Below are 20,385 nucleotides of genomic sequence, written 5' to 3'. Positions count from 1 at the left end.
GGCGTTTTCAAATGGTCGGGTTTAATCGCTCCAGGATAATTTACCAAACGTCATTAACCAATCACAGCCATTCTTTTGAAGAATGTAACCATATATTCTTCAGAAGAATGGCTGTGATTGGTCAATAATGTCTAGTAAATATATGATGCTCCCTCAAAAGTGCCTAGGGAAAATGGAGTGAAAATCTAGTGAATGTTTAGGCATAGAATACAAAATTGGGCACACTTGTGAGCCTCCAATGGGGATGAAATGCAAACGAATACGCCCCAATACGCCCTCAATCTGTTCAACTCGATACCACTTGATACGAAAAAGCATTCTTGGAACAGCTTGGAGTTTAGTGATACACGCCCTAAATCACTGATGCTGAAAGTAGAAGAATTAAGCTGATAAAAACACCGGCTTTATCAGGCTTTATTGAATCAGGAAAAGTCGAGCCACACGACCTCAACTAGAGTGAATCAGGCTGGTTGAATAAGTCAGAGTTTATAGGCTGGAAGAATAGAAAATGTACTGACCGGTGTAATGTTTCATGTTTTCTACCGTTTATCTTTGCCGACATAAGCAGTGACAAACCTGACAGGCTTTTAAAAATAAACCAATAGATTAATCAATACGGATGCTATTTCGAACTTTGTGAGTTATTTTTTGCAAATATGGTAAGTTATTTTATTCAAAGAATCGTATCTTTAATCGACCAGCTTATTAAAATCATTCTTAACTTATTGTACATGTACTAGAATAGGTTTTGACAACGATTTGTTTGTACTTTTAATTTTGCTTCTGAAATATATTGCATTTTTTCTAGTTACAGTTATCTAAAAAGAGTAAAAAGATCACTTTTGTAACAATTAATTGTGAGAATGAATAATATTAAAGATTTTTCTCATACTGTTTGCTTTGTTGTTTGTTTTGTAGTCGGGAACGCTAAAACCCTATCTGACAGCAGTTAGGCGTACGCTTACCGCTGCCATGTGTTTGGAGAACTTTTCATCTCAAATTGTGGAAAAGCACAACAAACCTGAAGTGGAAGTAAGAGCGAGCAAAGAACTGCTTTTAACACCCATCTTGATAAGTAGAAATGATAAGGAGAAGATTTTGATCGAGTCCAGTATAAACAGTATGAGAATAAGTATCGCCGTGAAACAAGCCGACGATCTAGAAAAGATCCTTTGTCATAATTTTACAAGATTCATGACAATGAGAGCTGAACATTTCATGATACTCAGAAGAAAACCAATAGAGGTGAGTAATTAAAAATAAATTTTAAATTTTTTATAAAATTTATATATTAATTACTTATATATATAATCAAATATATTTTCTATAATTGAGCATAATTTATTTTAGGGCTTTGATATTAGCTTCTTAATCACTAATATTCATGTGGAGCAAATGTACAAACATAAGATAGTAGATTTTGTTATTCATTTTATGGAGGAAATTGATCGAGAAATTAGCGAAATGAAGTTATCAGTTAATGCCAGAGCACGCATATGTGCAGAGGAATTCTTAAAAAGGGTAAGCATCCAGTTATCATTTTTATCAAGTTTGTAACATTTTGTAACCGTAACATTTTCTATCTAACATTAAATTTTCAATTTTTTCAGTTTTAATCCATTTATGTCAACTATTAGCAATATGTGAATAATTCAAAGAATCGAACCACACACAACGGATGTATTGTGCATTGCTATTGTCCATTGTACAACTTTGAACAATAACTCTGACAAAATTAGGAAAGACATTTTTATAAATATCCAACGAAATATATCCTCCATATTGCCACTTGGATTCCATGTTAAATAAAACGTTATAAATATATAAACGTAATATTATACACTTGCTTCAAATTCAATTTGTTATATAGCAATTGGAGCAATATTAAAAGTTTGAGTATTATTATTTAAATATTTGATAAATGATTTTTAAGCATATTATTTAAATATATGATGAATGATTTTTAAGCATTTATTTAATAAAATTTGGCTAATTCAATAAGAATTTAATTAGTTTTAAGCAAATTCACAAGTTTGAATTTAGTGTTTTTCTAGATTGGACTATTTGATATAGAATAATTTATCTTTCCTAATGTTTGCTAAGAAGTCGAAAGTTTTTAAAAATTGCAATTAACGCACGCGTGCACACTTGTTTCTAATTAAATATAATTTTAAAACAAATATATTGTATCGCATTTATAATTATCAGAAATGCTTGGACAAATTTTTACTATTATGGAAATTGCTTTATCGATTCAATTTATCCTAGGTAGATTTTGTTAAGTATATAATTATATATATTTTTTTATAACATTCGAATTTGTATACTTTTTACTATTTGTAAATTTTTTATGATCTTGTAATGTTCATTTCTAGCTGAAGCAGCATTCGAATTGCATTGCAAAATGTAATTTAAAAAATTTATCATCTCAAAGTTTACAAATTTGAAAAATCTTTGTATGTAATTAATAAATGATAAAGAATTTATATATAATGAATTTCTTTCTCTCTCTCTATCTCTCTTTCTGTTTTCAAAACGTTGGGAAAAAGACTGAGAATTTTTATTTTTATTTCCATTATATAAAGTGTTACTGTGTATTTAGATTATTTTATGTATTTAATATTATGTATGTAGAGTTTCACATAAAAAGACTAAGAATATTTCCATGTTTTATGAAATTACAATCTTTAATTTTAACAATTTTTTACCATATAATAGGTAAAATATGTTATGAAATTGTAATTTAAAAACAAAAGTTTATTAGGAAAAATAACAATAATGAATATAATGTATGTGTATGTATAATGTATATAATGTATACGTTAAAAAGTCGAATCAAAATTTTTGATACTAATAGTATAATAGTTTAATTATAATCTTTTAGGCCCAGTTTCACCATCTCTGGTTAATTTAATCGGCCGATTTAAATTTGTCATCAGTATTGCCAACCACAAGACTTCAACTGACATATTCTTGAGCATAGATGTCTGATTAGATTTTAAGTTTTGCAGTTGGCAATTCTTAAATTTAATCGGCCGATTAAGTTAACCGGAGATGGTGAAATTGAGCATTATTTTATTCATTGTGACAAATTCGCATAGTGGACATTATCTGTTTCGATACGATATCAAAAGATGAATCTTTTAATGGATAACGAATGCACCTTTGTGCTGCAACTTGACCAACGCTTCTGTAAATTGTGTGGTATACGTTCATAATAATAACTTGCTGTGTGAAAAGATATTCCATTTTATGTTTATGATCAATCGATCGCCAAACGTCAGCGATAATTGGCAAGTTTTTCAACTACAAGACCATGTAAGTTATTTTTTAAAAATCATTATAGAATGTCTATAGAAATTTATATATTCAATATTTTATCTCTTTCTTTATCTGAAATTTTGTGATCTTTATGATATTATAATATGTACAAGTTTCCCATGTAAAGCTGCCATGTTACTAAATGTTTTTAAGTTTCGTTATCAATTGCAGAGGAACAATTATTTGTTATAATCGATTGAATAACTATGTCGTAATATCAGTAACATTAATCTTTCAGTGTATTCAGATCTTGTTAGACATTTAGCTTTTTTTATTGACAAGTCTACAAAAGCTGTACTTTCCAAGTAACACGACGATGATGAAAATTGACAAAAGATTTTTGAGAGTTGCATTATGGACTATTTTATCAAATGGATAACGATATGAAGATAAATTATTTCATTAAACAATTCATTAATATGAAAGGTAATTTTAATTTTATTTCTTGGCCATATTTTTATTAATATTTCCTGTTTTCTTTCTTTTAATGCAATTGTTATTCTGCCTTAATCTTTTGATTTCTTTCGGGGATATTTTTTGCAAATACCAAGGTTAAAAATTACGTTCATACATTTCTCTCGATATTTATTTTGATCGACTAGACATTTCAATATCGATTGCATTGTCTATTTTGCATTTTGTTTTCGCGCAACTCGCTACATTATTTAAAAATTTGTTACTTATTGTTCCAACTAATTTAATTTTCTTCTCTCCTTATTTCGAGTTGTGTTTCCATCTCTCGCGGCGGAAAACTGCACTCGGATATCGAGCTTGCGCGACGCTGTCCACTTTTTACGCCGACGCTGACGCCGACGCCGACGCCGACACCGACGCCGACGCCGACGCAGCTTTCGTGATTTGGAGTCGACGTAGTTCGAAGCCTGGCGTCTTCCGATCGAGCGCAGGGAAACTAGAAGGAACCGAGAGCGCAAGAGCTCTCTTGGTCATTATCGTCGCCGTGATTTGACAACGTCGATGTGACAACAAAGACAATCTGAAAATTGCGCGGCAAAAAGAGAGAGAGACTGTGACAGGAAGAGAGAAAGAGAGAGGACAAATCGCTGATAAAGATACAGATGGGACGGGGGAGAGAACGGAAAGGCAGGAGGAATCGAAACGGTAAAATCAAAGAAAGAGAGAGCGAGGAATATACATGAGGGAAAAGGGCCAAATTTAAAGACTCGCGACACTTGTAACGACAGGAAAAGAAGCGATATCGAGAATAGAGGAAGGGGTGAAAGTCGGTTTGAGAAAAAGCGGGAGGGAGAGAGAGAGAGAGGTACAACAAGGGGACAGAGAAGGGGCGACAGTGTGACAGTTTGTGGGGGAGAATCGCGACACTCTGCGTGCGGCACGAGAGCAAGATCGGCACCGAGGAGATCGGAAATCGAAAAGAAATTCTCAACTGCGGCTAGATAGGATGCGTGTGCTTGGGTGCGGCGTCTCGTCACCACCCGACAAACGACAAGAGTTTAGCAGCGTCGACAGCTACCGTAACACTACTATCCGCAGCAACGCCGGCGAGACCGGTGTCGGGAGCATCCGAGACAGTCCCGCGAGAACGTTAATCGAGAGCGCGGAATCGTTCGCCAGAGGTGCGAGTAGCGCCAAGGACGAGGGCAAGAGCGAAGAAGACCGGAAGAGATCTCTTCGGGGCTTGAAAAATCGCCGTCACTGCGACACCGCGGCGCTCGGACTCGCCCCGCAAGTTCGCCAACTCGAAGAATACCCTCGAACCACGTGTCTTATCCTCGGAAAGTCGCGGAAACGGTTGTCGAACGATATCTTCGCGATCGACGGCCTTTCCCCGGTCACGGCGAGTGGTGCGGTCCTCGGGACGCGATCCCTTGCGAGCAGACGCTGCGATCGACGTCCAAATTGAGAGCCCGCTCTTCTCTACGTAATAATAATAATAATCGTCGTCGGACCTGGGCATTAAAGCGCGCAAAGTCGTGTCTCGCTGGACGACGAGCGCGGCGTCGAGCGGCGTCGAGCGGTATCAAGCGGCGTCGGACAGCGGCGACGTCGTCGGGGTCGTGACCAGCCGGCTCCAGCCTGGCTCTCAGACTACGTCCAGACTACTCATGTTCATCCCAGACACTCTGAGAAGCTGCATGGTGGAACCGGATGTCTCGACTTACCTGCAAGCTCCTTCCGTCGGACAGGTGTTTATCGTTACATTTTCAATCATCTTTTTCACCTAGTTCTCCATGTTTACCTTTTCGTCCTTGCTTGCGTGGAGATGATTTTGCAACTTTGCTCTGTTATCGCGAAGGTATAAATATTTCTTTGTCTTCTTCTTCTTCTTCTTTTTTTATTGTAATAGATGATGAAAAATGCGTCGAGGAAAGAGAGACTCGTGGCATTTGTTGTGGCGGTCAATTCGAACGTTGCGCGCGCTTCGGTGCTATTTACGCGTGGCCAATCTGTCTTATCTCGAGACGCGCTATAATATATAAGGCATCGCGATGTAAAATTAATTTTCGGCCGCAACTTTTGTCTCAAACGTTTCTCTTCCTCGTCGCGTCATCTTTGATGCCTTGATTTTTCTTTCTTTTTGACAAACCGCTTCCTTCCCCTTTGGCTATTATTTTTTTACTCCGTTTTTTCCAGAAATATTTCGTGTCTGTGTCTTGGATAGCGCGCGACCGAGTCGCACTTTGACCGTTTCCTACTCTAAATTGTTCAAACATCGGAGAATCGAGAAGAAGGAGAATGATATTGCAAATTTTGCATTCGAAAGGGAAAAAGAGCGATAAGAGAGGGTCAATGCACAAAGGGGATGGAGATAGTGCCTGGCGTTGCGTCGCTTCGCGTCGCGTCGCGTCGCATCGCGTCGGTTCGAGGGCAAATCTAGTAAGCTAGGACAGGAGCTATTAATAACTGTTTAGGGTGCCGTACCTGGCCGCCGCGCGGTGCCGTCCGCGTCTCGATACGCGCGTCTCGACGACCGGCGTCTCAGTGTCGTCGCGACGACCGACGTTGTTATCCGCTGTTCCGCTATCGAGACGACGGACGACTCGACTAGATCGCGCGGTTGCAATCTTGGCCAACGAGTCAACCCAATCGGGACTCAAATCCGGAGTAGAATCTTGAACTTAACACGCCGTTAAGTAGCCAAACTAGACGAGAGTGTTTGAGGGAAATACAGTATTGGCTGCTATCGTGCCTTCGAGACGCTATCCGGCCACGCTTCGCCGCAAGTTTAACGAAATGGCGATGTGGCAAACTTCTCCAAAGAGTACATCGTGTGTCTTTCTTATACAGCCAAATGTTTCGCCATAGTTTGCGCCGCTGATCTTGCGTGGCGGGACAAAGCGTTCATTTTTACGTTTCATTTTGCTTAATCGCGCTTGCCGTTGCATCGTCCACGTCAAACTCGATACAGTCTTTGTCGCGCGTGTCAAATCAGTCCTCGTATAATGCGTCATTTATCCTAAAGAGGTACTGGTATATATATGTATACTAGTGCTTGTTATTACAAGTGATTCTCGTGATCTTTTTACTGTTTATTCGTTAATATATATAATAGGTGGAAAATTTGTCAATCCTCCCCGAGAGAATTTTAACGGGCGGTAAAAATTATACAGCGTTCACCGGTGTCGAAATGTTTGATTCGATCGCGACTCGTGGACCTCTTCGAATAAGTTCGCGCCACGCAATATTGCGCGAGTAAGTATAGAAGAGGAAGAGGAGAAGGAGGAGGAGGAGAAGGAGGAGAAGGAGACGGTGGTGGCGGAAGAGAAGAAGGAGGAGGTGACGGACTCTCTAATTTGAGTTCGCGAATCGCTCGTACCTGACAATGGTACGTTTTCCGTGTGACCATCGTTTTCCGGGAGTGATTCACTTTGCGCTTCTTCCTGCTTGGCTGCTCGTCGATTTTTCGCATGGATTTTCTCTATCGCGTAGAGAGTAACTTGTAATTAAAAAAAAAAAAAAACAGAAAAGAAAGAAAGAAAAAGGAAAGAAAACGAGATGCGCGGAGACAAGATGACGCGCTGGAGTCGTTTCTTTTATAGCTTTCGCGCGCTTGTACCTCTCCCAAACATATCCCAAGGTTTGTCGCGCGTTCTTCTCCAACGTGTCTTTATCCTTGCCGCGATGACGAGAGTGTTTAACGTTCCTGATTTTCGTTGGCTCCGAAAATAACAGCGTTACCTACACAGATGGACGCGCGCGTCCAACGTACAAAGGCGTGTCCGTAAAACGTCCGTAAACGACGGTCTCATCTTCCCAGGTGTGCTCGTTTTCTCTCATTGTTTCATCCGTACGTTTTCTCGTTCGTTTCTTCGGTCTTTCGTTTAATAACAAAACGTATACAAAACGTAGCGGAGAGAAAGGGGCGAAAACACGTAGACGTACTTCTCCTTCTATTCTTTTTCCTCTTTCGTCGCGCGCAAATATATACCCCGGCGAGGCTGCTGGCGCTTTCGATAGCTCAAATTTAAATTGTGCGGCGCAATCTATCGTCGGAAAACGTCTCGTAGATGAGAAAGATTGATGGAAGATCCACGAGGAAAAATTTCTCTTAAAAAAAAAGAAACGTCGTCTCGTTCCTAAAGCTAGGGATACCGCCTCAAAGAGGATGATTACTTGATAAACACGAAAACAAGTCCACGTGGTAGCGTCGATAAAAGTCGCGCGGACGGTTAATAAATCACGGAAATACATGGACGCGTTTACGGGGACAGTGTCGCGAGCAAGATTCCTGGCAGCGGCTTCTCGACGGCTAGTGAGACTCTGTCAAAAGTGAGAATAAATAGACAAATATCTCGAATAATTGGAAAAGCACGTGAGAAGAAGCAGATTGGCTTCTTCTCGGGAACGAGATCGGTACAGATGAGGCCGCGAGCGATTCGCGACTGTGAGGTGGAGGAGTATCGAGCTCTTCGTAATCGTTACCGCGAGGATCGCTGTTTCTGACAGCTGGACGCTGACAGGAGGGACGAACGGACGACGGTAGTGTGCTACAGCAGCTGCAGTGTTTGCGAATACTCGATGGTTCGTTTATGTTTTTTTAGCAGTTTATTCGTTGCGAGATGTGCGCGACGAGAGAATTCTTGTATTTATTACGGATAGAGATTAAAAGGTAGAGGGGCGAAAGAGGGGAGCGAAAAACAATGTTGAATTCAATCTTGCCTTTTAACCGATATCGCCGTATCCGCCAAATATCCAATACTCATATCCAATATTTCGATACATTTATAATTCAATATATAGATTCAAATTGAGTATCGCGAGATTATACAAGTTTTATCTCTAAAATAAAAAGATGAATAAAAAGAAAAACGTAACCAACCGGAAACGAATGAAGAAAATAGCGCACATATTATAATAATAAAAGAATTACCCTTTATATCGCAAAATGCATGTGATCCATCAAAAATCATTCGATATCACTGATACATTTATAGTTACTTGTAATTAATAGAGATATAATTGTGCTGGTACAGCATTATCTCAATTTTTGCCATTATTTTATAGAATTTTGTGCCATCATTGTGCAATTACTTTTATTTTCTTTCGCTCATTTTCCATTTCTTTTGTGATTTTATACCTCTATTTTTAACGAGATTAAAATGAGTATTATATAAATCAAATTATTCTCTAAAATTGACCAAATGCATGATAAATGTAATCTTTTATTAAGAATATTTTTAACTACTATAGTTACGTTATTTTACCAAACAGCCAGAAGGAAATTTATTGATACAATAGCTCTTAAATAATTAGTTTGGTTTACTTTAGTTTGCATTTTGCACATAAGTAAAATAATAAAAATTTGCTTGTTAATTTGATGACGAAAATTTCAATCTATTAAAAGTGATATTGAATTAGTTTAGAGTGTCGTTTATGTCATTTACTATATTGCGTGAATTTTTTACATAGTCTTTTACAAAATTCTGGATTTTTTAAAAATAGTTGACAGTTGCATGTGTACTCGAAAAAAAAAACAAGTTTTCCAACTGCGCGCGTGAAACTTGATGAGATGAGAAAATGTAAATAAAAAAATGGTATGATTGCAGGATGAGTTCCATCCATTTATCGAGACTCTTTTACCATTCGTAAAGTCTTTCTCGCACACAATAGCTCTTAAATAATTAGTTTGGTTTATTTTAGTTTTCATTTTTGCATACATAAGTAAAATAATAAAAATTTGCTTGTTAGTTTGATGACGAAAATTTCAATCTATTAAAAGTGATATTGAATTAACTTAGAATGTCGTTTATGTCATTTACTATATTATGTGGATTTTTTAGATATTCTTTTACAAAATTCTGGATTTTTTAAAAATAGTTGACAGTTGCATGTGTACTCGAAAAAGAAACAACTTCTCTAACTGCGCGCGTGAAACTTGATGAAATGAGAAAATGTAAATAAAAAAATGGTATGATTGCAGGATGAGTTCCATCCATTTATCGAGGCTCTTCTACCATTCGTGAAGTCTTTCTCGTACACATGGTTCAACCTACAAGCTGCCAAGAGACGATACTATAAGAAACACGAAAAGCGGATGAGCTTGGAAGAGGAACGTCAGTGTAAGGAGGAACTCCAGGTGAGGAACTCTGAGAGAAATTAGATTGTCTGTAGAATTATTTATTATTGCGTCTTTATCTCTCGGTGTATAAAAATTAAATTGCACGAATAAATGGATTCTCAGTTTGTAAACAATTAACTTAAATGATGAGGATTGTGTGCGCGCTGTGAATTGAAGCGTTATAAAAATTTTAGACTATAGCAATAAGGATAATACGAATACGTAAGGTATCCGACCAAGTTTCTCTTCTATCGGAATCTACCGTGCCTCATTCGATGATAGCGCAGTCGGATGTGCTATCGTTGGTAATGTTATCGGCCCGTTGCTTCTCCACCGTCATTCCCATCCTCCCTCTTGCGACAGGGTTCGATCAATATTTTAATTTCGCGATGTTGCGGTATTTAGCGGAAGAGCGGCTGGCATTAACTAGTGGCGCATAGACGTCTCTTCTTCCTCCATTTTCATATTTTCATATTTTCCTTTCAGTTTTGTTCCATGCATCTAAACAATGAGAACGTCTCGCGCAAATTCACGTTGCGCTAAAATTACAAGTGAAACGGACAAAACGGTCATTTTACATTTGACGGCGAATTTCGGCGGAAACTGCGCTTCTGGACTGGAAAACTATTGGGAGAAATTTCAAATTATGTTTGTCTCGTAATCAATCTACCGGCCTTGCGAACAGACATGAATGAAAGGTCGTTGGCCATGCTAAAGTGTGTGTGTATGCGAGTACTGGCACGATGCAGTGTTTGGTGTAAGGTAACGTGTTTCGCACATTGAGAAATTAAGATGTGTTGGTTTCTTCTTTCCTTTCAAAACTCTCTCTCTCTCTCTCTCTCTCTTTCTAGAGACGGTTAACTAAAGATATGATAGGTGTTGTTTCAACGTAGTTTACTTTGCAGACTGAAAGGATAGTTTGATTTGGATAGGAGCGCGCACAATTGCTCGCCGGAATAGAATGTAATATAACGTAAGGAATATATAAGTATGTTTTGAATGCCTCTTTCTCTCTCTCTCTCTCTCTCTCTTTCTGTTTGTGTTGAGTCTCGAACGACGCAAGAATACGAGTCGCAAAGGAGTCTCCTCTCGAGTCAAATTCACATTCTCGAATGGATGAGAAAGATGTGGATGAGGAAAGGGTGCGAGGCGTCAATCTTCGTAACGTGTGCTTTTCAAGTTGCAACGCGGCACATTAATATACGTTACAAGAGAAAGGAATAAAGGGATACGAATGGAAAATAACAAGAGAGATGTACATATATATACATATACGAGGTAGACTACGCGCGACGCAAGTCTGTCGTTTTCTCTTAATTTCGAGACAGACCGCAGTACGATATCGACTACTTCAATTCGGGTGTAGGGCACTGCGAGAGACCGAGACGAGCGAGCACGGTACGAGAGGACGAGAGATGGAAAATTGGAGAAAAAGAAAGAGAACGCGAGCAATGGATGGATAGACGGGGATAAACCAGAGCGAGAGAAGGGGTGCGGCGCGTCGCGTCGCGTCGCGTCGCTCGTAAGAGGAAGGAAGAGCATATACGTACGCGAGAAGAGTATGTGCAGCTCGACGGAGGGTTTGGAAGGGTCGTGGTAGATCGAGAGAGAGAGAGAGAGAGACAGAGAGAGAGAGAGAGGGTGGGAGGGAGGGAGAGAAAGAGAGGGCGAAAGGGGTGCAGCACCAACACCCACGAGAAGTATCCGCTACACGAGTGCACACCAACTTTTCGGCAATGGGGATGAGTGGGAGGGATGGCCGGTTTAGGGCGGTCGAAAATGGTGTTGGGGAGGACGTAGACATGTAGCGCATACGCCGTCGCGACGGAGGCTGCGGCTACGCGGCGCCTACCAACCACCATCTATAATCTCTATGCAGATATCGATTTTCTACCCTGTATTTCCTAAATTTATGCAAACTAGCGGCGCTACTCCCTTCCGTTCGTCGCTCGCATTGTCACCTTTTCCGGCTCGTTAGTCAAACTACATATATAGCGTAATTGCACATTTGTCTCAATACGTTCTCTACATTGTAATCCCTCTCGTTCGTCTAAAGAGGATAACAATCGACATTACCCGCTCAAATTATTCGCCTATCATTTTCTCGCGTAATTTTCACACGTTGGTCATCTTTCTCAGCTTTCGATCGCTCATTAATAAACGCGTTAATCCGTTTCACTATTAATAATTTCAATGAAATCTATTTCTTCGTAAACTTTTCCTTACACATTACTAAGAGATACATTTTCATTTCGATATAGATATTTATCATAAAAGATTACGAAAAGCTATCTCTCTCCAATTAATATTACGTGTTGTAAAATGGCCTAAAATGAAGGAAGAAGACAGTACGAGCTATCAAGGGGATGATTGCACGTTATACGAGAATTCCCACTTTGATAGTTTGGACAATTTGAAGCTCGGGAAAGATTGTCCATGTTCCCTTATGGGCTGACTCTCGAGGGGCTGTAATATTTACACAACATTCTATATAGACCTCGGAATTGCCTATAAAGAAATCGCAGAGTCGCTTTGTTCGCGTCATAACGTAGTAACGTAAAGGGTCGGTAGATATACACTGGTCGGGAAGCTTGCCAAATTAATAAATATATTCCCGGTCTCTCTACCCCACTTGGAATTTTCTTCGTTCCATTCCACGCACCTATTCTTATCATCGAACGACAATCTAGTCTCCGAGCTGATCTAGTCTCTGACCTCGAATGCGACGCTTTGATTTTCTATTGATTTGCGAGAGGATACTACATGGCGAAAGATTTCGTCTTTTTACGTTTTATTTATCTGTAATATATATGTGTGTATATATTTGTGATGTTTCGGACATATATTTATTAGGCAACTTTTCTTCTTTCTTCATCTTTCTGCTTTTTCATTCTTCATCTCAGCATTGTTGAATGATAGCGACATTTTCAAGAAAATGTGCATATTGATAATGCAAACATCGTCCGTTAAACAATACAATCCGTACTTTATTTCTCATATTGAAGAGATAAAATGTTCTAGTGAGGCGATTTAGCATTAAAGTTTATGAGGGGGAGGAAAGATTGAATATTAAGATGAACGAGAAAAATACTCGAGAATCGATCAAAGAAATAATTATAATATTATATTAAAAATATCGCGCGTTTTTTTTTAAGAGTAGTTCTAGAGATAATCATCAAATCATCAAAGTGATAAAGCGCATATGCACCGAGTAAAGCCATCGGATATCTATTAGAATATGACAGAATATCGATGTATATTTCTAGAGTTGCGTTTGTGCGCGACAGAGGGAAGAGGGGGGGGCAAGGGGGAGAATCGGTGCGCGCGCGAGTTTTCATATTTAATCTGAAATAAATTGGCAGCAGCTGTTGCGACAGGTGTGCGTGTACGCGCGTGTCATCGAGTAAGCGCATACGAGCGAGATTGATCTTATATAGCCTAACGAAATACCCAAAAAAACGTGAAATAAAATTGATGCGCGAGGTGTTTGCGATTGCGTAATGAAATTTTTTCGGCGCATCATACTCGGTGGCGATGGAGCAGAGATAGGGGAAAAAGCAATCATCGCAATCACTGGGCGAGTCATCCGGCAACGAGTAAGCCGCGCCTTTGGGAAGGTAGCATGCGTACGCATGTCACGGTGTTACGCGCTCTCTCGTTGAACACAATTCTCGTGAACACGAAGGCTCTCCTTCGCATTCGGCATACCTGATATCGAGTATGCACGCAGGACGCAACGTTAAACGCGTGTGCGACGGCGACGCTTTCTCCAAGCGTGGCGCATCGCGAGCAAAAGCGCGCGAATGCGCTCTTATCCGCGCTTTATTCGCGCAAAAACGTGCCTGACATTTTATTCACACGCGCGAAGAAATGTCGAGGCGCGTGACAGCCTCGCATACGCGTTTTCTCGCTACCTGGCTCTACTCTTTCATCCGCTACGGTAAAAATGATTGCCAATTTATTACAACACATTTATTCAACACTTGTTACACTTAATTAATAATAGCCCTGCCAAATTTTTATATCGATCAACTTTGTTGCTTCACATCCGCGTGTGCAGTTATTAATTTAATCATTGATGGAGGAATCGACTCCTCCTCTGCTAGATATTTTTTTAATTGAATTGCAATTTCCGTTTATATTTTTGTATTTTTTATCATACAATAATTGTTTCAATTTTATCTTTAACGATTAGTAAGAGCCAAGCGTTATCGCGTTCAACTATATCATCCGTAATCAGCTGTGACGCATAACATTGCGATTTCGATATCTCTGACGATTATTAACGTTGGGAATATATCGAAACGCGAATTACGACGGCTTAGTGAGCTAGAAAAAATTTGTTGTCCCCTGTACAAAGGGAATACGTGCACGGCAAAAACGGGCTAGGCGAGATAGATCGCGCGGAGCGTTCTCTCCGATGCATTCCACGCACTTTCGATGCATTTCTCAGGGATCTTATGCATGCGTGTATATTTGCTATTCCGAGTGTGACGAGGGTCGCACGCGTGCGCTGCATATCGCTCGCCCGAAAGATGTCCCTCCTCGAGATTGTCGCTAGTCGCTATTCTCGTTACAAGCTTTACAAACTCGACGAAATTTTCACATCGAGATACTTTCGAATTGTCCCGCTACATGTAACGGAAAGGTGGGACCAATATGGAGACGTGGCGAATGGCATTTTTTTTTGTACAATAGTTGACTCTTCTTTGAAGAATGTCTACTTTGATAGGTATCCCAGTCGACACAATTTGTTACTGCTATATAACTTGGGAGTAATACTTTATATAACAAATGTTTTGTGATATTTATATCATAGTTACTTCTATTTATCGCTTCCTGTTATGTAATATAAATGTACGAATGCAACATATTATTTACATAACAAGCATGTGGTGCTTCAATATATAACCAATATTGCAGTATGATATTGCAGCAACGTAAAATCAATATCATTAATCAGTTATATGATAATATTATTTTGATATAGAATTTAAACGTTGAAACTACATAGATGTTATATTATGGCTGCGTTCCGAAATTCACTGCCAGTATTGTAAATCTATAGTTTACGTTACGTATATTGTAGATTTTCATTACTGCAGTATTTTCAAGTAAGTATGTAACATATATATAGCAACTATGTTTTTCGGTTATGTATTTGTAACATAAATGTATCATCACCGTTACTTTTGAAAAGGGGCGAAATTATAATATAACTACAACATTGCAGCAACTTTCACGTTATATAAAATGTGATATTGAAATGTATAGCTGTTATATAGTGAACACGTAATTGTGTCGACTGGGATATTATTCGGTTTAATAAGAGATTATGCCGTTAAATATATAATAAATAAATATTCCCACGATCACAAGCAGCATATGATAATTGCCGCGAAGAATTATTCATTGTACATCGATTGGTGTTTGCGAAATCTACAATCGCTCTTTCCTTCCTCTAGAACGAGAAGCTGGAAGTAAAACAGAAATGGGCCTCGCGGCTTCTCGGAAAGTTACGGAAGGATATCACGCAAGAATATCGAGAGGATTTCGTGCTGAGTATTACGGGGAAAAGACCAGCGATGTGTGTTTTAAGCAATCCTGATCAGAAAGGCAAAATGCGTCGAATCGATTGCCTTCGTCAAGCGGATAAGGTATGTCGAGATGATTCGAATTTCGCTAGGAATGCTTTCGTTTCTCTCGTTAGGATCTTTCACGTGTTATTCCAATGACTCGTATCGCTTTTCATTAAACGAGACAAATGAAAAGTACGAGTTTATTTAAATACGAGTTTGTTTAACGCAAAATTGATGAGAAATAGCTCGAAGAACTTGCGCGACGATCGTAACCAACGTTTCATTTTCTCCTACGATAGGTATGGAGGTTGGACCTAGTTATGGTGATCCTTTTCAAGGCAATTCCCTTGGAATCGACGGACGGAGAACGGCTAGAGAAGACTGCGGAGTGCGCGCAACCAGGACTCTGCGTCAATCCTTATCACATCAACGTTTCCGTCCGGGAGCTGGATCTCTATCTCGCAAATTTTATCACGAGTCACGGTAAGGGAGATTCACGATTAATAATTTGTCCGATTGATCGAAAGAGCATTTTCAATGAACCGATTCGCTTCTTGGGATTTAAAAAATCAAATCTAAAATGACAGCAAAACGAGAAAATGTAGCATTAATATTTATGTAAACTAAATGAAAGATATTTTCATTGATTGCAAATGTTTGTCTTACAATCATCAAATATTTCTAACGAGTATATTTTAGAGCGAAACGTAATTTCCAGCACGAGGAACGTAGTTGTAGGTAGTCCTTTAATAGAACATGCTATTATAAACTGAGCAAAGAGCGTAGTTGGCGAAATTTCGTATATTTCGGGTATAACGCGAAAGCAAGTGTCGCGCGTAATAAAATTACTAGAGCGACGACATGACGTACGATCTCTTTCATTCCAATTTTTCAAACTATTCGGCTAAAAAGAAATGACATCGAACACGACTATAGCGATGTGAAACGAGAAGCGACAAATATACATAGAGATATTTGTTTTTTTTCTCTCTTTATGTTGTTTACAACTTATTAAGTTTTTATAAATTTAAATTGAAATCAATTAATATTAAATTAAAAAAGGAGATTAATATTGGCATAATACAATACAAGAGTTGCCATCAATATTCTTTTAATTTTTGTTTATTTTTTAATATTAATCTCACATAATTAATTTGAATATTATTTATTTATAGAGCGAGCACAGACGAACGCAAAGTTTTATTTAATTAAATATATGTAGAGATAAACGTATAGTCTTCTCCGTCTTTTTTTGGAAAGAATTTTTCTTCCGACGAGCAGAGTGCTTCCTGTAGAGTGCTTAAAGTATTTATATCGGCACAATAAAATATCCGAGCATGTTTTGATATATATTATCGTGTGTTGCTGTGTGCGTGTGTCTCTTACGTGCTGCGCGAGCGCGAATGAAGAGTGTAGAGAAAATGTGCACGCAAGCGCGTGACCATGCTTGCCGCTGTGTATGCTCGCTCTATAAATAAATAGGCAACGGACATCTTTAGCGAGCTCACAGAGCTTCGCTTATACGTTGATTTTCTTTCATGCCACTGAAAATACCTGAATATTTTTGTACCTGTGCGAAATCGTTGTATGTCATTTCGATTGATTTTCGAATATCGAAGCGATACGCTCATTGTGCATCTAAATTGCGAAGCGAAGTACATCATTGGGAATCTCTCATAAAGATTAGAGTCTATTTATTTAAGAAATCAAGCGATAAAAACTGAGAGAGAAGAAGAGAGAGAGTCAGACTCTTTAAGAGACTTTTTTCCTCGCGACAGATACATCTTATTGGATTACACAAATTTAACAAAGCTTTGTCTTTGACATTATTTTATTTTAAACATTCGAATCTTAAATTTTCAAATATTTCGAAATAGCAAGAGAGAGAGAAGGAGGGAAGGAGATTAAATTTTATAATCTTTTTTGAATGACATGATTGTTCTCTCTCGTTAAAGAAAAAAAACTTGCCGAATGATGCCACGACACGAAAGCAGATATTTAATTTTTCGACGTTTTATAGCACTCACTTCAAAACTAGAGTTCTTATCGATGTAAAAAGCAACCTTTTTTACCCCTCTCAATCCTCGCGAAATCGCCGTACATTCCGGACCCTCGAGTATTTCGGTGATACGTTGCGTAATGAGATTTAAAACGCGGTGGTATAAAACACCGTGCAACAGTGAAAACATTACACGCTTTTCGTGGAAAGAACAGCTTTATGTAATTTTCTCAATTTAAATATTTTGATATTATAAGTCTTGTAATAGTCGAAATATTTAAATTTTAAAGAACAAAGAATCGTAAGAGAAAGAAAGAGACAAAGAGAGAGACAGATAAAGCGTGTTTGTACTATTACACATACAGTCACTATTTTAAATAACTCATTAATTAAAAAGGTAAAAATATAAAAATGTAAAAATGGTTCAAACGATAAAAATCAAATAAGAAGCAAAAGAAGGCTAGGAACCAAAGACGCAGGTAATGGTGCGTGATTGTAATAATATATTATGATAGAAGCTTGTAAAGTTATTTATCTTACATACAATAAGAATCGCAAAAATATATAAAAATATATTTAAAATGTACTGTCGATGACCCTATTCAAAGTTTCCATCGTAATATATTATTACTATCACGCACCATTACCTGCGTCTATGGTTCCTAGCCTCTTCTTTTGCTTCGTTATTAATGAAACAATTTTTTTTTCTATTACAGAGGTTCTAAATGGTATCTGCAACGCGAGCAAGGAAGAAGACAGGCGTAGAAAAGGTACTCGCGTGATTTTCCGGTTTACATTTATGCAATATATTTATTCCGTGCATTATATTTGTTCCGTTAACTTCAAATGGCGCGTTCACGTATGTTATCTTGGTATTGGCGATTTTTGAGATAAAACTTTCATAGACATCCAAACTCGTACGTGTATCGAGTCGTGGATCTAAGCGGATATTAAACATGATTCGCTGGGTTTTGTTCCCAGGTACAGGATACCATGAACTATATAACGGTGTTGTCTGCAATGACACGATCCTTGCGACAGGTGTCTTCAGCTCCAAAGAGCTCTGGATGCTTTCAAAAGGTACGACGTTATATTTCTCACAGATTCGAATACGAGTTCTCTTTCATTGATTGCATGCAACTAAATTATTAGTACATTTGTCTAATAAATTCGATGTATTCTTTGAATTCTATCGAGATCGTCCATGTACATTTGCGATTGGTGGATGCTTTCGAAAGGTGACCAACAGCTCGATGTGAAAGACCTTTTGAAAGCATCCTGATAGCTACGAACGTTGACATATACATATATCTCTCTTCTTCAATTGCGTTATCATATCTGTAAGAAATATACATATACGTGTTATATAACCGTGCGTTTCAAGGTAAGTTGCGAGACAAAAACTCTTCAAACGGGCCGTTAGCCTTTTGGAATAGGTCGTATGCGAATTCACCTCGGTGTGGATTCAACATTGGCAATAATAACAGACAGAGTGGCGATACGCCACTGGTCGGAAATCGAAACGAGGGTCACCAATTTAATTCAATCGACTCTTTTGCATTTAATAGCTGCTACTCTAGATGCGCGCGACCGCGTTAGATTAAATCCGTCGATCGAACCATCGATCGTGTCATCTGTGTCGGGTGTCTTGATGGCGAGAGAAATTTTTCTCCCCTCTCCCTCGTTCGAACGCGCGCGGAAGCGCCGTTTTTCGCGATTGCGTTGCGGGGAGTGCAAACGAAAGCGAATGACACGTACGTACGAACGCGCTAGGAACCGTGCTAATGTGTGTCTGGTTTCAGCGTCCATACTGCATGACCTCAGCGACATGCAGCCTCAAATAAACGCGATCAAAATAGAGCACCCGCCGTACTACTGCAGCAGCTACACCCCTCCATCCGCAGCGACGACCGCGGATCACGTTCAGCCGGCGGCTAGCTTCAGTGAGTTTCAAAATCTGCCTTTGCCCTTATTTTTAGTAGACAGAGTCGGGGTCGAATGCGGTAGCCGCGGCATCGCCGTCCACGACGCTCGCTAAACTAGTTCACGTCGCAGAGGCGGAAAGGACTCGCCAATTTCCAACGCGGAAATTATTTATTCCATCTACATGCATCGGACATGTTCCTCCTCTTCTGTCGAGTCGACCCTGTCATTGAAAATTTCCGTCGCCGGAAAATCCGCTTTATCGCTTTAATCTCTTTGCGCAACTTTCTCTCCATCGTCCACGAGTATCTGGAAATTATGCTACGCGCGTCGCGTTTCGCGGTTCATAATTTTGGTATCTTTCAATTATTTCGATGGAATAAATTTGTCACTCTGCGTCTCTCGAATTTTTTCGAATTTTTTTAAATTCGTAAATTATGGATTGGATGTAAATGTTGCGACTTGAGAAAAAGTTACGCGCGCGCGTGCATTTACTTGTAAGATACATCTTTTATCTTACACAATAAGTTGTACATTCTTCCCAAGCAGCTTTTCTTGCGCACTCATTAATCTTGCAAGAGTCATAGTCACTTTTTCCAATATTGTCCTTGCAAAAATGAAACATGTAAAAAGACGGGGAAGAAATAAATAATTAAAGAGATGGGACAATACTAGAAAGAACAATAGAGACTCGACGATCGAATCTGGTTGCGACAAACAATATTAATTTTATGCGGCGAAATATACAGACAATATTGCCAATCGGTAAACGGACGAAATTTACAATCAAAATAAAATGACCACTTTCTCGAGTGTGATATATACACGGAAAAATTTCAGCAATAAGTATATCTGGATTGCTGCCAACTATATTCCCGTTTTCTTTTATCGAATACATACATTTCCCTTTTATGTTGACGAGATGGAGTGGAGCACGCAATCAACCATACATATTGTTTACAACTCAATAATAATGTCACAAGTAATAAGACAAATGTCAAATCCAAATTACATATGTAGTAAAA

General features: G+C 38.7%; 3 protein-coding genes across 16 annotated transcripts in view; 2 read left to right on the top strand and 1 right to left on the bottom strand.

Moving 5' to 3' along the window:
* The window catches only part of LOC145961544 (dnaJ homolog subfamily B member 6), a 72,855-nt gene that overhangs the window by 7,342 nt on the left and 45,128 nt on the right, over nt 1-20,385 (bottom strand). The window lies entirely within an intron of this gene.
* On the top strand, nt 233-2,493 carry Arpc4 (Actin-related protein 2/3 complex, subunit 4). Of its 2 annotated transcripts, none has more exons than XM_083081877.1 (4): nt 233-636; nt 919-1,245; nt 1,351-1,521; nt 1,611-2,493. In XM_083081877.1, exons 2-4 carry the CDS (start codon nt 973-975, stop codon nt 1,614-1,616), a joined length of 450 nt encoding a protein of 149 aa, XP_082938003.1. In that variant the 5' UTR covers nt 233-636; nt 919-972; the 3' UTR covers nt 1,617-2,493. The 2 variants fall into 2 exon arrangements, with proteins under 2 accessions (XP_082938003.1, XP_082938002.1); XM_083081876.1 differs by having other exon boundaries at nt 234-659.
* Nfi (Nuclear factor I) overlaps nt 4,193-20,385 on the top strand; it is a 30,994-nt gene continuing 14,801 nt past the window's right edge. The window contains exons 1-9 of one of the 12 annotated variants that reach the window (XM_083081850.1): nt 6,274-6,765; nt 6,854-7,126; nt 7,651-8,322; nt 9,722-9,877; nt 15,325-15,516; nt 15,738-15,921; nt 18,154-18,207; nt 18,419-18,517; nt 19,240-19,380. In XM_083081850.1, coding sequence (XP_082937976.1) covers nt 8,320-8,322; nt 9,722-9,877; nt 15,325-15,516; nt 15,738-15,921; nt 18,154-18,207; nt 18,419-18,517; nt 19,240-19,380 — 829 coding nt within the window. In that variant the 5' untranslated portion in view covers nt 6,274-6,765; nt 6,854-7,126; nt 7,651-8,319. Of the gene's footprint in view, nt 5,487-6,273; nt 7,127-7,650; nt 8,323-9,721; nt 9,878-15,324; nt 15,517-15,737; nt 15,922-18,153; nt 18,208-18,418; nt 18,518-19,239; nt 19,381-20,385 lie in introns of those variants that run through there. The other 11 variants (XM_083081857.1, XM_083081856.1, XM_083081853.1 and 8 more) reach the window with 11 other exon arrangements.

The sequence above is a fragment of the Camponotus vicinus genome, unplaced genomic scaffold (genome assembly GCF_025532165.1).
Source record: "Camponotus vicinus isolate PSW18456_S1 unplaced genomic scaffold, iyCamVici1.0 SCAF_11, whole genome shotgun sequence".
Classification (NCBI taxonomy): domain Eukaryota; kingdom Metazoa; phylum Arthropoda; class Insecta; order Hymenoptera; family Formicidae; genus Camponotus; species Camponotus vicinus.
This window is presented reverse-complemented; position numbering and strand designations above follow the sequence as displayed.